A 12612-nucleotide genomic window follows, 5' to 3' on the forward strand; every position below is an offset into this window, starting at 1 on the left:
ACATATTTTAATGTTTTAACCTGTGATGTTTTTCCAAGTATTTATTAATAGGGATCGTAATTAAGCCACTTGATTGGTTTGCTAAAAATTTAGTCCTGGTCGAATGACACTTGAGCCAGTGTGAAAAACATTCTTCTGAGTGTTTCCCAAGAAAAGCTTCCACTTGTTTACATTGTGCAACAATTTGATAAGTTACCTTTTCAATGGATAACATGTGCTAATCACCAGCTCATAGATGAAGAGTTTACACCTTTATGGTAATTTGTCAGGATATGATTGCTACTGAAGTGTTTTGCTGTGTAAAAACTGTACATATGGGTGTATGAAATGAATCAGTGTGTATATGTATAATATATATATATATATATATATATTCTCTGTATATTAGTTTTGTTTTCAGAAAATGTCAGTGGTCAGGTCTCTGATCAACTAATTAAATCTGGTGGTTTGTCGTCTTAACAGAAGTTGCATCTTGTGGATCTCCTCAAATAGTTGCATTGCCAAATCAAGCTTACAGAACCATTTTAAGAAACTACAAATAGCTTGACTTTGAACTTTTTCATGGTGAAATAACTGCCTGCGATGTCTCTCACCTGTTGTCAATTACAGCCTGCTGCCCAACACAGTAAAACATACAATTATTAATAAGTGTACCCTAGCAATGCATTTTAGGGTTATTGTACACTACAACATTCATCGTACTGGCATCATGTTTGGATTTAGCTCAATTTTCCCTTCACCTAAAACAGCACAGGTTTCCCAGGCATAAATCCAACGTACATCAAAATATTCTAGTTTATTGAAATGCATGGTTGTATATTTACAAGGTCAGTCAACAAATGTAATATTGAAAATAAAAGGCAGCAAAACAATGACAATACATGGAAAAGAAAACTGCATACAGTATTAAGAAATTGCTGTTTTACAGAACTCATAAATAGCTAGAGCACACTTTCACGATTCAATATGTACTTTTGGTATTTGGTCAATAAGCAACTTAAAACGAAAACATATTTTATACAAGTGAAAAGGTTTTTAGAAGGCCACGAGATGGAACTATGGATTCCGTAACTATGCAACGTGTTGGCTGACATCGGACGTCCTTCGTGTAAATTAGATATTTTTAAAGGCAAACCCTTATAAGATCATTTTCTGTAACTGTACGATCCATACATGTCAGAGACTTGGCCGTGTACATGAACAAATGAGAATAAAATACAAAATATCAAGCCAAACAGTCACATTCTGTGATGTCAAAGAGTAAGCAGGGGGTGATACAATATCTCCTTGTGGTCCCGCCAAAAAGTATCACACCCCAATTGAGGCACCAGTCAGTCTGAAGAAGTGGTAGTAGGAATTCATATAGGCAGCAGTTTGATATAAGCGTCAAAACAAAGGTGCTTTAAAAATTCAGCTGTACCATTCCAAGTCCATTGCATCTTCACATTCCGTGGTTAGTTTGTGGATTAAGGCTTTTTATGCAGAGATCTGGGGAAATTTCAACTGGATTTCCGATTCAGCACCGCAGTGTCATTTTCTCACACACAGTTCCGTAAAGCTGAAGGCCCAATTCTAGAGGACTAACCAAGTGTCTGATGCTCCTTTTTCTTTCTAGGTTGTTTTATTGTTTAGAGACTCCCTCTTCTGATTGTGGAACACACTGTGTTCAGAAACAGCCGAACAGGTATGTCCCTGAGTGAGCTATGCCCCTGTCCAATATCATCAAAACAACGGTTGAAGAAAAACAGAAAGTAAACGTCCAAGGAAAAACAAAAATTAATAAATATAAGCCATTGCAAATAGTGCCTTTGGATAGAACTTTCTTTAAAAAACATATTCCTATGTATACATATATAGTGGTAACTCTTAATATAGCTTTTCGATTGTTTACTATACCTATACATGAGCTCTCTGTGTGGTTTTGAAGAGGGGGGAGTCAGGCCCGAGTAGCCAGGTCTGTGTTACACGTTTGTGTCCTGCAGTAGGGGCTCTTTGGCCTCCCTGGGCGGCTGCGGGCTGTGGGGGTGCCCGTGGGGCGAGCTGTGCTTCTTCCAGCTGCCGGGCCGGGGGCCCAGGTGGGGGTGCTCTGGTATGAAGAGGGCCACCAAGAGTGCTAGCAGCACTGAGCATGCTCCGAAGAGAAAGGGTGGGCCAGGAATGATGGACGTCTTAGGAGAGGAGGCGGGAATAAAAGGTACAAGAACATTTTACTAAATTAGGAAAATGTTTAACAATTTAGGGTTACACTTGTACAAAGCATATTCAAAAACAGTCATGTAAATACTTGGTAACTAGTTAACATTAAATAGTGGCCACAAACCTCTTAAGTTTGCATAGTGCCTAAATAATGATAGCAACTTTTAAGACATAGGGATAGAACCTTGTTGAACTGCTTGGTCACTTTTGAGGAGGTATGCTGGCTGTTGAACTCCACCCAAATTCAAGCCCTGTCGGGTTCAGGCTGAATATCAAAACTGTAAGGCGGAGAAGAAAAGGTTGGTGTTGGGGGCTAACCTGTGGGATGTGCTGAAGGTGGGGTTGAGTGTGGACCGGAGTGTCCTGGCTGCTGTCTGGGGGCGCATCCAGCTCCACGTGGAAAATGTAGAAGATGAAGCCGTAGAGCGCTGGCCCCAGGCCATTACACAGACCCCGGATCCCTGTCACCATCCCCTGGCCCACCCCTGTGGGATGACCGCAGAAATGTATTTCGTATTAATTTGATTTTATTCAACCTTTAATTCACAAGTTCAGTTAAAGGGATAGTTCAGCAAAAGCACATATTTATTTCCTTACCTTGAAAGCAGTCTATGGCTAAGCATTAACTGGTTTCAAGATAAGGAAAAAAGATATGTCATTTTGATTAACTACCCCTTTAAACGAACAATTTCTCATTTGCATTTATGACCCGGCCAAAAGACGAATCAAAGAACGTGCAAAATAAAGTTATAACTAAGTACAAACCTTGTTGGTCTGGCTCAGCGGTGCGGGAAACCAACGCACTAATTGCTGGGAAAGTGATGCTTGACATGGCTGCTACAGCACCTGCTGCCCACATCATCCTGTAGAGAGATGAGAGAAAACAGAGTCACTTTAAAGAGTATCTATCACGGAACTGAATCATCAGATGTGTTCATGATTTGCGTCGCCTTGAAAAAGCTTACCATGGCTCGGAGCCAAACCCATACCAGGCAAGCTGCAGTATCTGGAACCCAAGGCCGAGCAAGATAGTGTTCTTATTCCCGATGGAACGCATTAGTAAACTCAATACTACAGTCTGACAAAAGGAACAAAAAAATAATATAATTAGAAACACTTTATTGGAATGTTCATAATGAATGTTGTTATTATATGCCCAAACCAAAGGTTGTCATAACATGGCAGAGAATGGAATAACTATATACAGTATACTGTGTGTGTATAGATATACACTACATTACCAAATGTATGTGGACACCTGCTCGTCTAACATCTCATTCCAAAATCATGGTCATTAATATGCTATAACAGCCTCCTCTCTTCTGGGAAGGCTTTCCACTAGATGTTGAATTATTGCTGCGGGGACTTGCTTCCATTCAGCCACAAGGGGTCGGGCACTGATGTTGGGCAATTAGGCCTGGCTCGCAGTCCGTGTTACAATTCATCCCAAAGGTGTTCGATGGGGTTGAGGTCAGGGCACTGTGCAGGCCAGTCAAGTTCTTCCACACCGATCTCGACAAACCATTTCTGTATGGACCTCGCTTTGTGCATGGGGGCATTGTCATGCTGAAACAGTAAAGGGCCTTCCACAAACTGTTGCCACAAAATTGGAAGCACAGAATCGTCTAGAATGTCATTGTATGCTGTAGCGTTAAGATTTCCCTTCACTGGAACTAAGGGGCCAAGCCTGAACCATGAAAAACAGCCTCAGACCATTATTCCTCCTGCACCAAAGTTTACAGTTGGCACTATGCATTGGGGCAGGTAGCGTTTTCCTGACATCCGCCAAACCCAGATTCGTGTGTCGGACTGCCAGATGGTGAAGCGTGATTCATCACTCCAGATAACGCGTTTCCACTGCATTTCATGAAGCTCCCGAAGAACAGTTATTGTGCTGACGTTGCGTCCAGAGGCAGTTTGGAACTCTGTAGTGAGTGTTGCAATCGGGGAAAGACGATGTTTACACGCTACGTGCTTCAGCACTCAGTGGTCCTGTTCTGTGAGCTTGTATGGCCTACCACTTCACGGCTGAGCCGTTGTTGCTCCAAGACATTTCCACTTCACAATAACAGCACAGTTGACTGGGCAGTTCTAGCATGGCAGAATTTTGACGAACTGACTTGTTGGAAAGGTGGCATCCTATGACGGTGCCACTTTGAAAGTCACTGAGCTCTTCAGTAAGGCCCTTCTACTGCCAATGTTCGTCTATGGAGATTGCATGGCTGTGTGCTCGATTCTATACACCTGTCAGCAACGGGTGTGGCTGAAATAGCCGAATCCACTAATTTGAATTTGGGGTGTCCACATACTTTTGTGTATATTATATACAATACCAGTCAACAGTTTGGACACACCAACTCATTCAAGGGTTTTTCTTTATTTTTACTATGTTCTACATTGTAGAATAATAGTGAAGACATCAAAACTATGAAATAACACATATGGAATCATGTAGTAACCTAGGCAGAGTTGCAAATAAAAACCCATATCTCTGACTGGCCAATAAAAAGAAAAGATTAAGATGGGCAAAAGAACACAGACACTGGACTTTTTCTTTGCAACTCTGCCTAGGTCAGCATCCCGGAGTCGCCTCTTCACTGTTGACGTTGAGACTGGTGTTTTGCGGGTACTATTTAATGAAGCTGCCAGTTGAGGACTTGTGAGGCGTCTGTTTCTCCAACTAGACACTATACTTTCTATTCTGGTTAGAGCCAGTTTGCGTTGTTCTGTGAAGGGAGTAGTACACAGCGTTGTACGAGATCTTCAGTTTCTTGGCAATTTCTCGCATTGAATAGCCTTTATTTCTCAGAACAAGAATAGACTGATGAGTTTCAGAATAAAGTTATTTGTTTCTTAAAATTGCTTTTCTTTCGAAAACAAGGACATTTCTAAATGACCCCAAACCTTTGAACGGTAGTGTATACTTTGATTTGTTTAACACTTTTTTGGTTACTACATGATTCCATATGTGTTATTTCATAGTTTTGATGTGTTCACTATTATTCTACAATGTAGAACATTGTAAAAATAAAGAAAAACCCTTGAATGAGTAGGTGTGTCAAGGGTTTTTCTTTATTTTTACTATTTTCTACATTGTAGAATAATAGTGAACACATCAAAACTATGGAAAAAAATATATTTGTATATATAATATTAATGTAATGACAACTAACCTGTGCAACAATTGAAAGCAGTCCTAGAACAGCTATGAAAGCTGCAACACTTTCAGGCGAAAATCCCATAATCTGAAAAAAGGGAGAGCGAAAATGTGATTGTACTGCCAGCGAGACCAAAGTAAGTATGCCTATCATCAAGGAAAGGCAATGATTTAGCTATATACAGGCCTAGCTATGAGCAGCAAAGAGCCGGGGTCCAAGCAAAATGTGATAACTTGGTTGTATACTTTGAATGATCTACATAGTCAAACCCCCCTCGACAAGTCTACCAAATTATATTCTGACTATGAAGGGGACTTGACCTCAGTAATAATGATAATGGCAATAACAACCAAAAGGGTAGGGGGATGGGGGGCTGAGATCTGACACGCATCGCACACACACGTCTGTTTATTTGGACCATATATTTGACAGTATACATAGCAGACAGACCTGTCGTAAGTAGAGGAAGAAGCTGGAGTACTGGCCAGCCTCGGGGAGATAGGACAGGAACACTGTTATACAGATGAGCAGCACAGTGGAATCCTGGCCCACTTTCCTTAGAGACTGGAGACAGAAAGAAAGGGGTTAGGACGGTAGGTGATAACAATAAGTGTTGACAATATGTTGTGCTAGAACACCCAGCTACTCCTCATGGCGGAAAGGAGGCCTATTATGAGAACAGGGTCACAACCCAAGAGAGCGAAACTAGAGAAGTAGAGCTACAAACAGCTGTTGTCTGCTTAGGAGAGTCAGGAGACCTAAAATTACACCAACACATAACTACCTACAACAGGGGTTCCCAACCTAGGGGGCACACCCCCATATGGGGCACCAACGTTTCGTGGGGGTGCACGGGACCTAAGTTGATATGGGGGGAAAATATATTTGTACAATCCGCCATTGTTTATACCGATCTAAAACGACACATACATTTGTGATACTTTGGGATAGAAACAAGCAGTAAAATGACATTCATAAGCTGAGCTACGACCTTCTAAGGAGCTTGGGAAGTAATCTTATACAATGTGACTGTCGCTATCAACTGATCTAATCACTTTCCGAAAAGAAAAAAAGAATACGTATAACTAAATTGAGGGTTCATATAAATTATCATAATAAAATAATATTTTCCTTATACATTATTATCATCATAATTAAATAGCCTACCTCATGAGTCTTGTTCAACTATGTAGAATTGCAGGAAATTAGCTTCAAAACAAAAAAATTCCTAGGTCTCTCAAATTAAACAATGTCAAGCTGGTGTCAATAAACAATAATAAATAAATAACAATTATGTGAAAAAGGTGGCCCTGGAGAAAAAAGGTTGGGAACCCCTGACCTACAAACACCCCATACTGTATTGTTATGCTACAATATCAGTGACTAGGGCCTTCAGCGTTGTACAGTGTCACTCGTGATGAATGTGTTAAGAGCAAAAAAGATAGAGATTTCACTCTGACTCAATAAATATTCCTTTAGCCTAATTTTTGTAGGTCAATCATGTGTGAAGATGCTGGCCATGTGCTACCATGCTTATTTCCCTGGGTCGATCATCATAACACACTTACATTTATTAACACAATCTTGATATTATCTTCGCATTTGTCTCTATGACATTCAGAAAGTATTCATACCCTTTGACTTAGTCCACATTTTGCTGTGTTACAGACTGAATTCAAAATTGATTAAATTGATGCAATACCCCACAATGACAAAGTAAAAACATTTTCGAATTTGTAGCAAATGTATTGAAAATTAAATACAGAAATATCTTATTTACATAAGTATTTACACCCCTGAGTCAATACTTTGTTGAAGTACCTTTGGCAGCGATTACAGCTGAGTCTTTCTGGGTAAGTCTCGAAGAGCTTTCCACACCTGGATTGTGCAACATTTGCCCATTATTATTTTCAAAATTCATCAGACTCTGTCAAATTGGTTGTTAATCATTGCTAGACAACCATTTTAAGGTCTTGCCATAGATTTTCAAGCAGATTTAAGTCAAAACTGTAACTCGGCCACTCAGGGACATTCACTGTCTTCTTGGTAAGCAACTCCAGTGTAGATTTGGCCTGTTTTAGGTTATTGTGCTTCTGAAAGGTGAATTCATCTCCCAGTGTCTGGTGGAAAGCAGACTGAACCAGGTTTTCCTCTAGGATTTTGCCTGTGCTTAGCTCCATTCCATTTATTTTTTATCCTGAAAAACTCCCCAGTCCTTAACGTTTACAAGCATACCTATAATATGATGCAGCCACCACTATGCTTGCAAATATGGAGAGTAGTACTCAGTAATGTGTTGTATTTTCCCCCAAACATAACACGTTCTATTCAGGACAAAAAGTCAATTGCTTTGCCACATTTTTTCCAGTATTACTTCAGTGCATTGTTGCAAACAGGATGCATGTTTAGGAATATTTTTTATTCTGTACAGGCTTTTCACTCTGTCAATTACCTTAGTATTGTCTAGGAACTACAATGTTGTTGATCCATCCTCAGTTCTCCTATTACAGCCATTAAACTCTAACTGTTGTAAAGTCACCATTGGTCTCATGGTGAAATCGCTGAGCGGTTTCGTTCCTCTCCAGCATCTGAGTTAGAAGGACGCCTGTATCTTTGAAGTGACTGTGTGTATTGATACACCATCCAAAGTTTAACTAATAACTTCACCATGCTCAAAGGGATATTCAATGTCTGCTTTTTTATTATTACCCATCTACCAATAGGTGCCCTTCTTTGCGAGGCATTTGAAACACCCCCTGGTCTTTGTGGTTGAATCTGTATTTGAAATTCACTGCTCGACTGAGGGACCTTACAGATAATTGTATGTGTGGGGTACAGAGATGAGGTAGTCATTCAAAAATCATGTTAAACACTATTATTACACACAGAGTGAGTCCATGTAACTTATCACGTGACTTGTTAAGCAAGATTTTACTCCTTAACCTATTTAGGCTTGCCATAACAAAGGGGTTGAAGACTTATTGACTCAAGACATTTCAACTTTAAAAGCTACAATATGTCATTTTTGGGGCTTGTGTGTTATAGATCTGTCATTCGCATTGAAAGCAAGTCTAAGAAGCGGTAGATGTACAATGATTCTCTACACAATGACTGCTTGTTTTGTCACAAACTGAAATTAGACAAACTATTAGAATTTTAGCAACCAGGAAATTGCGGCGCAATTTCTGCACATTGCATCTTTAAAGGTTTTATTAATTTGCAAACAATTTGAAAAACATAATTCCACTTTGACATTATGCGTAGGTAGGCCAGTGACCAAGAAATCTCAATTTAATCCATTTTAAATTCAGGCGGTAACAAAATGTGGAAAAAGTCAAGGGCTGTGAATACTTTCTGACGGCACTGTATGTACTCTGCCATCATCATTGCTATATCATGTGATGATGTATTTCAGCGACACGTCAGCCTTCCCCTCAACATTGCCTGAGGAAGACCTGTTTCGTTGTGCGATGAGTAGCTGCTGTACATTGTGTCGTGTAGCTTTAACTGTTCAGTTGCACAGCCCTTAAGCATTTTAGAGGATTATGAAATGTTAATAGTTCCCCTGTTTGGCCTCTGTGTAATGCCCTGTTGAACTCCCTCCCCCTTTTACAAACACCACCATGGCCCCTTCAAACAACCCACCTTAGGGGAAGTTCAGATTTGCCTGACGAAAACCACAACCTGCTCTAAATGCTTCATGAATGTTTGTTCCTTATGCTGGGTAAATCCCATAGTATTTTTGTGTACTATTCTTGCACTGTTAACCTGTTTTGGGCACTGTTGGTTTCAATGCGCAATTAGAGCCACCACCACTCGCTGAAAGCCTACTATAGAGGAATTATGAAAACATTGCTCATAAATTAAAGCCGAGGTACACTAACATGACCTGTACCAAACAAGTTGGTCCAAATACATGAATCGTTACATTTACAACTAACCACATTAGAACTTGTCAGTTTCTCTTCCAAAATGAATACGACATCTCAGTTGGTCTTGTTCTTTTATGAAATCTAATGAAAACAGTAGCCTAAGTGATAGAGCTATTGTAGGGAAATGGTAAGACTGAAGAGGACCATTTGTAACATGAGTAGTTAGTTGAAAGTGTCAACACACAGATGCTATAATGCTTCCCAAAGGGAAACCATGGGCGTCAGTCAGGGGGGCGAGGTCTTGCAGCACAGCCATTCTCACCACATTCTATTGCTAAGCCCTCTTTTTAACATAAACAATACCTGCCTCCACCCCTGCCACCAATTACGTTGATATCATTGTCCCTTCCAGCATTTGAAAACACACACACACACACATTACCCCCATATCCTTTTTGATTTCCAAATGATCCCCATCAGGAGGACTATGATGCAACAGAAATTAAATGTACATATTCCGCCTCGGTCTCTTTGAGACCCACCAAACCATCACAATTCTAGCTGCTACCACTGATCATAGTGCCAAATTGAAGCACACATTTTCAAGAGGTTTGAGAATGTTTCCCTAACAAGGCAATATATTTGTATATTGGTAGACTAACCCTTCACTTCTTGAATTCTAATGTCATTTGCATAAAGCTTAGCCTACACTAAGCTAACCCTACACTCTCAAGAGAAGGTAACTGCATCTCATCTGCCTAATCCAAATAATTTTGAGGTCTGAAAGCACACTAATAAATTGGTACACAAAATAATAACACAAACTGACAGCCTTTAGATGTGGACCTGGTACTCACAGCAAAGGGATCGGCTTGTTCCCAGGAGATGGGAGCCCCCCAGGACGCTGGCCTCATCTTCTCAGGCAGAGACTCGGGCACGGCCACCAGGATGAAGCAGATGTCCAGCATAGCGATGGCCGAGGCCAGCACCACCACCAGGCCGTCCCCATACACACGGCCCAAGTAGGCTCCAATGGCCGGGCTCGTCACCAGGCTAGCAGCAAAGGTGGCCGACACCTAACGGACAAGAGTAGAGGAGGTTTACTACGGCCAAGCTTTGCTACTACCACTCTTTGAATTAAATTGTAGTTTCACTTTTTGTTTTTTGCGCATAATTTTATGTATTTATTATATATTTATCCTTTGTTAAGTGGGACAAATCTGCAAATAGGTTCTGAATTATGTACTATTTTAGCACTGAACCGCAAATAACTGAATCAAAAATGGTGCTGTGGTAAACAAGATTAGAAGAAACTGTGTAGGTAATGTTTAATACACACCAGTCCATAGGCCATGCTGCGCTCATGCTCCTGCGTGATGTCAGCCACATAGGCAAAGACCACGGAGAATGTAACAGCGAACACACCGGACACTGAGATAACTGCAAAGTACCACCTGAAACCGAGGCAGGATATGGCACTCAGTTAATAATACACTTGATTCAGCTTTGAATGGTGATCTCAGTAACTATGAACTATCTCAGGTTGGGAGCCATCGTACCAGGGGCTTATCTTCATCAGTGGAATGGGAGCGCAGGTGAAGAAAACGGTGAGCAGGAGAAAAGACTTCCGACCCCACACATCAGAAAGGGCACCAATCAGCGGAGCACTCAGGAAAGACAGCAGGCCCTGTAATACAATAAGACACACCCAAAAATGGTAACAGAATTGAAAGGTAACTAGGTGTGCTGTTCAAAATAATAGCACATGTTCAAACACCATACCTTTACCCCCTGGATCAAGCCATTCATTAGAAACGTATGCTTCGGGAACGTCTCATGTAGGACCTGGATAGGAAGGGGACAGATAGTGGTTAATTGGACTGTTAATTGGAGAAGGTCTTCAACATAGTTTCATCAGCAGCCAACAAATCATACTGTATGAAAAAATAGGTAATAAACAAGACAACCTACCACCAAAGTGGGTGCTGTAAGCAGGCCCCAGGCAAAAAATTCTAAAAATATGACAATTACAGCATGGTACACGCTGGGAGCTCCGAAACCTTGTGCCTGGTGAACAGAGTGGAATAACTATGCAAGTATGTCAACAAGAAACAAGTAATACTCAACTGTCTTACTTTCAAATAAGATATATTAAAGGTAAACTCAGCAATAGGACACCATAATACACAGTGGGGCATCTTCCTGCTTACACATAATTCATATCTGACACTATTGACTCTACTACATGTCCACACTGGAAGAGCCAGTAGTGGTGTTGCAGTCTTCGGAAATTTGACTTTAGTTGTTGTTGATTTCTGTAAGTAGGAATATAGCTAGTTACCATATTGCTGAGTAAGTGTAACGTTACCCAACTAAACAAACGACTAGCTAGAAAGCTTGCCTATAGTTATGGAACTCTATTAGCCTAGCCACCTTTTTAACAATAATGTTTAAAGTTACTTCACTAGCTAGCTAATACTTGTCCATCTCAGATGGCATCTAGCTAAATTACTGTCAAATATACTGATATGTTAGCCAACTTAGCTAGCTAGTGCCACACATATGGTGATAGCCAGCTAGCTAGCGTTAGCTAGCTATGTTGTTTTTGAGAGGACTGTGAAGAGGCATCGGAACTTCCCCAGGACGCTAGCAAGCAGAACGAGCTAGCAAGCTAGCTCGCTAAATGTGACATATTGTAGACAGACATACCACATGCTGCTAGTTAATCTCAAGAAATACGATGGCAAATACTGTCATTTTGGTGGAAACTCACCGTTCCTCCATCCTTGATAATAATTTTTTTCGCCAGCAGGAGACTGCGATTCGCCCGTTTCTTCTTTTTGCTCTGTGTCATATTACCATTCTAGTTCTTCGTTTAATAAGAATCTATTTGTTAAGGAATTTAAGAAAAAAAACTATTCAAATCAGATTGTTGGAAAATAAACTGAAATACCTTAGAATAAATCTAATTTTCAAACTAAAAGGGCTGTTTCGTCCAATTCACTCAACCACCGCCATCTTTGCAAAAACATGGTTAAAACGTAATGACGTCACATCATACGATTTCTTTCTTTTTTCTGATATCCGTGTACCTGCTAGGACGCGTACTGGTATGGCTTCTGCTTTTAACAGTTACTACATCTCTGTATACATTTCATTAGAGAATAGTAGAAAAATCTGCAGACCATGTCTGCATTACATTTCTACTTTACTCTCATGTATTATGCGCTACAATATTCCCCCTCACTCTAGAACCGTCCACGCACCAAGGCCCCATAGGTGTCACAGGATCTTCCTGAAAGGCCCTGAAGGCATCCTATACTACATCCAGTGGCGGCTCCTGAAAAAATTCTCAGGAGGGGCAATTTTTCTGATGATTTAGGTGA

General features: G+C 40.6%; 1 protein-coding gene across 1 annotated transcript; it reads right to left on the reverse strand.

Annotated features, from left to right (window-relative positions):
• Positions 1 to 781: 781 nt before the first annotated feature.
• LOC121533691 (hippocampus abundant transcript 1 protein) lies at positions 782 to 12266 on the reverse strand. The gene is made up of 12 exons (XM_041839841.1): positions 12000 to 12266; positions 11198 to 11293; positions 11009 to 11071; positions 10786 to 10913; positions 10566 to 10680; positions 10084 to 10302; positions 5805 to 5918; positions 5370 to 5441; positions 3162 to 3274; positions 2962 to 3059; positions 2515 to 2681; positions 782 to 2168 (listed from the first exon to the last, which is right to left on the reverse strand). Exons 1-12 carry the CDS (start codon positions 12078 to 12080, stop codon positions 1962 to 1964), a joined length of 1473 nt encoding a protein of 490 aa, XP_041695775.1. The 5' UTR covers positions 12081 to 12266; the 3' UTR covers positions 782 to 1961.
• Positions 12267 to 12612: the final 346 nt, after the last annotated feature.

The sequence above is a fragment of the Coregonus clupeaformis genome, chromosome 20, assembly GCF_020615455.1.
Source record: "Coregonus clupeaformis isolate EN_2021a chromosome 20, ASM2061545v1, whole genome shotgun sequence".
In the NCBI taxonomy this organism is placed as follows: Eukaryota; Metazoa; Chordata; class Actinopteri; order Salmoniformes; family Salmonidae; genus Coregonus; species Coregonus clupeaformis.

Bases quoted from the DNA above. Each gene is read 5' to 3' on its own strand.
- LOC121533691 (XM_041839841.1), bottom strand. From the start codon at position 12,080: ATGACACAGAGCAAAAAGAAGAAACGGGCGAATCGCAGTCTCCTGCTG. The intron at 11,294-11,999 runs GTGAGTTTCCAC...TCTGTTCACCAG, and splicing joins TTATCAAGGATGGAGGAACG to GCACAAGGTTTCGGAGCTCC. The intron at 2,169-2,514 runs GTTAGCCCCCAA...TCCTCTCCTAAG, and splicing joins ACCTTCAGCACATCCCACAG to ACGTCCATCATTCCTGGCCC.